At 28.0% G+C, this 3,561-nt stretch overlaps 1 protein-coding gene across 1 annotated transcript; it reads left to right on the forward strand.

The window, feature by feature from the left end:
- Positions 1–220: 220 nt before the first annotated feature.
- LOC101490340 (WRKY transcription factor 72A-like) lies at positions 221–3,278 on the forward strand. The gene is made up of 4 exons (XM_004489103.4): positions 221–407; positions 976–1,512; positions 1,602–1,715; positions 2,133–3,278. The coding sequence occupies exons 1-4, from the start codon at positions 306–308 to the stop codon at positions 3,132–3,134; spliced, it is 1,755 nt and encodes a 584-aa protein (XP_004489160.1). The 5' UTR covers positions 221–305; the 3' UTR covers positions 3,135–3,278.
- The last annotated feature ends 283 nt before the right edge of the window (positions 3,279–3,561 follow it).

Genomic DNA, 3,561 nt, shown 5'->3' on the forward strand with positions numbered 1-3,561 from the left:
TTGGAGCTCATGTAATTAATTTAACCATAAAATATTAATAAAAAATTTGCCATAAAATTAGCTTAGCAAGTGGGGTTGACATTTGAGGGTCATGGCTGGCTACTTAATGGGAACTAGCTTTGGGATCGGTGATTTTGTATTAGTTTATTCCATGTCTAGCTCATAGTTTATTGGTTAATTTATAAAAGGGTCATAATTTATATGACTCTATCAAAAATAAATAAATAGTAAGAGGGGAGTATGTTTATATATAAAAGGGGTTAATTATGTGAGATATTTGAACTATTGAGAAATAATAAAGGACCATGTCAAAAATGTCTAGTCCTAGTTGTTCAGAGATAGAAGAGAAGAAAGTTACTTCAATTTCCCATGAAGCTAATTTTTCTACTCAACAAGAGGTTACAAAGGTACACACCAATTCTTTCTTCTTGTGCAACATCTATGTATTCTTCATGAATAATTAAATAATTAATTATCTTTGCACTATTCGATTTTAATTTTTACTTTGATGCTTTCTCATGTATTAGGATTATGCTTATGTAGTTTGAGTTTTCATATATATATATATATAAACAAATAAATAAAAGAGAGAATTATAGAAGATGAACAACATCAAAATTTCTCTTCTAGCTAAATTCAAATTTATTGGTTATGTCCTTTGAAATAAACGGATTATCTTGTGCTATATTGAGCAAGTGGTTCGTAAATTCAGAAAATATATGATTGATTATTTATAGGATAAAATTTGTAGGTGACTTTGATTATAAATATTTATAATCATAGTTCTAATTAAGATTTTAGTGCTAATGTAAATGTTAGAATTATATTCATATAATTATCCAAGACTTCAAAATTTATAATCTCCTTAAAGTTTTTTATATCTACGCGTTATAGTTTTTTAGTTCATACATTATTTACGTAAATTTTGTCTATTTTAATATTATTTATTAATTTTATTATGGTTTTGAAATTTAGGAAGATAAATTTCAATATGTAAAAGATGAGATGGGGGAAGTGAAAGAAGAAAATGAAAGATTAAAGATGATGCTAGAACGCGTGGAAAAAGACTACAATACCCTTCAACTCCGCTTCTTTGACATCGTCAACAAAGAAGTTTCTAACAAAGGTTTAACAAATTCATCTACTTCACATGATGAAACTAATGAAGAAGAACCTGAATTTGTGTCACTTAGCCTTGGAAGAACTCCTCCAAATGAGTATAAAAAAGAAGCAAGAATTGAAAAGCCTAAAGAAAAAGAAGAAGATATGGAAATCAACCTTAGTCTTGGATTAGACTCAAAATATATGTTATCAATGGAATTAGTATCTGATAATTTGAGTCCAATGAATAGCTCAGAAGAATTACCAAAGGAAAAAGAATTAGTAGAAGAAACACTATTAATGTCAAGTAATAAATCAACAAAAATGATAAATGTAAATGATGATATTTCAGATCAAATGCCTGCTAAAAGAGTTAGAGTATCTGTAAGAGCTAAATGTGATACTCCAACGGTTAGTATTAATGAATAGTTGCTTTACAATTTTATATATTTATGTTTTTTTTTTCTTGTTTAATAATTTTTGGTGTGGTTTTGAAATAGATGAATGATGGATGTCAATGGAGAAAATACGGACAAAAGATAGCAAAAGGAAATCCATGTCCAAGGGCTTACTATCGTTGCACAGTTGCACCAGCATGTCCAGTTAGAAAACAGGTATGTATACTAATTTAATTTGTTGGTTTGTCTATTTTTGTCGATAAAAATAATAGAAATTATAAAATTTTATACGAGTATTTCTAAAAATTTACCTTTTTGATCTCTAATGAAAGATAAATTTTATATAAATAAAATAATTATATATAAAATATTTCAATGAAATGTACGTCCTATCCTCTGAACATTATTATAAACAAAAAAATGACTTAAAATCTTAATCACTATTTTAAGTAAAAGTTAACTATATTTAACTCATTTAATATTAATATTTGTAATATATCCTTACTTTAATTAAAGAAATTGATGTTGGTAACATCTTAAATATTATTAAATTAGAACTACAATTGTGATTGGTAACCACTATTGATGAGTTAAATTATTCAAAATTGAATGTGATATGTATATGATTTTCAGGTACAAAGATGTGCTGATGACATGTCAATCTTAATAACAACATATGAAGGAACACACAATCACCCTCTTCAAGTTTCAGCATCAGCAATGGCATACACAACTTCAGCAGCTGCATCAATGATGTTATCAGGTTCATCAACATCATCATCATCATCATCTCATCATGAAAATCATCACCAAAATTCCACATCTTTTGGAAACCCTCCAACACTACTTAATGGCCTTAATTTCACCCACCAAATTGATGAATCAAAACCAAAACATTACTTCCTTCCACCAAATCATATCTCACATAATAATAATTTATTCCCAACCATCACTTTAGACCTAACTTCATCTTCATCAACTCATATCCATAATAATAATAATAATAATAATAATAATAATAATTTACCTTCAAATATAGCTTCAATTCCAAGATTTTCACCAAATAATCTAAATTTTTGTTCCACACAACCAAATTATATGACACCATCATCCAATTGGGGAAATAAATTAGGGTTTCTTAACAATAACACAACCACAATGCCAATTGAAAAAACAACTCAAATGAGACCTTTTTTCCAACAACAACAACAACAACATAATTTCTATCAAAATTCAATGGCAAATCAAATTCCTTATTCAAAGGAATTATCTTTGGCTGAAACAATAACAAAAGCAATTAGCAATGATCCAAGTCTTCATTCAGTTATAGCTTCAGCTGTTTCATCAATAGTACAAGGATCATCAAACAATGGTGGAAAGCATGAAGAAATAGGGTTGAATTTGAAACTTGGAGAGAATTCACAATTGGTTTCAAACAATTTGTTGAATCAAAATGGTAAAGGTTGCATAAATGGTTACTTTAAAAGGTTGAACTCTACAAGTTCACAAACAAAGAATTTCATGCTTCTTCAACCTTCATTGCCATTTTCTGTTTCTAAGAGTAGCACAAGTAAAGCTCCATCAATTGTTAATCATATTAATCATTATGATCTTAATATGAACACACATCATTAGGTAATACTTTTCCCTTAAGAGTTAGTCATTCCACGCAATGGAACTTTTGTAACACTACACAATCTTGGATTTCAATCGTCTCCTTTTAAATACTCTATACATATTTTGATTTTTTTTAAACAATACTAAAATTATCGATCTTGAGATCTAGACTGTCGATTGGAGGGTTACACTGTCGTTGATTGCATGAATGCGTACAGTTAGTAACAATAGAAATTTTGAATTTAAAAGAGATGATCCACATATTTGAATCTTTTGTGGCGACATAGAAAACCGTTGAGTCTAAATTTAAAGAATTTTAATTTTTCTTTCTTTTTCCCTTTGCGCTATATTTTTTTTTTCTCTTTTTTTTCTTTTAGATTTAATAATTGCTGAATAAATTTTATTGTTTATTTTATACAAGATATAGAGGACATTGAGGAAAATT

Source organism: Cicer arietinum, chromosome 3 (genome assembly GCF_000331145.2).
Source record: "Cicer arietinum cultivar CDC Frontier isolate Library 1 chromosome 3, Cicar.CDCFrontier_v2.0, whole genome shotgun sequence".
Lineage (NCBI taxonomy): Eukaryota > Viridiplantae > Streptophyta > Magnoliopsida > Fabales > Fabaceae > Cicer > Cicer arietinum.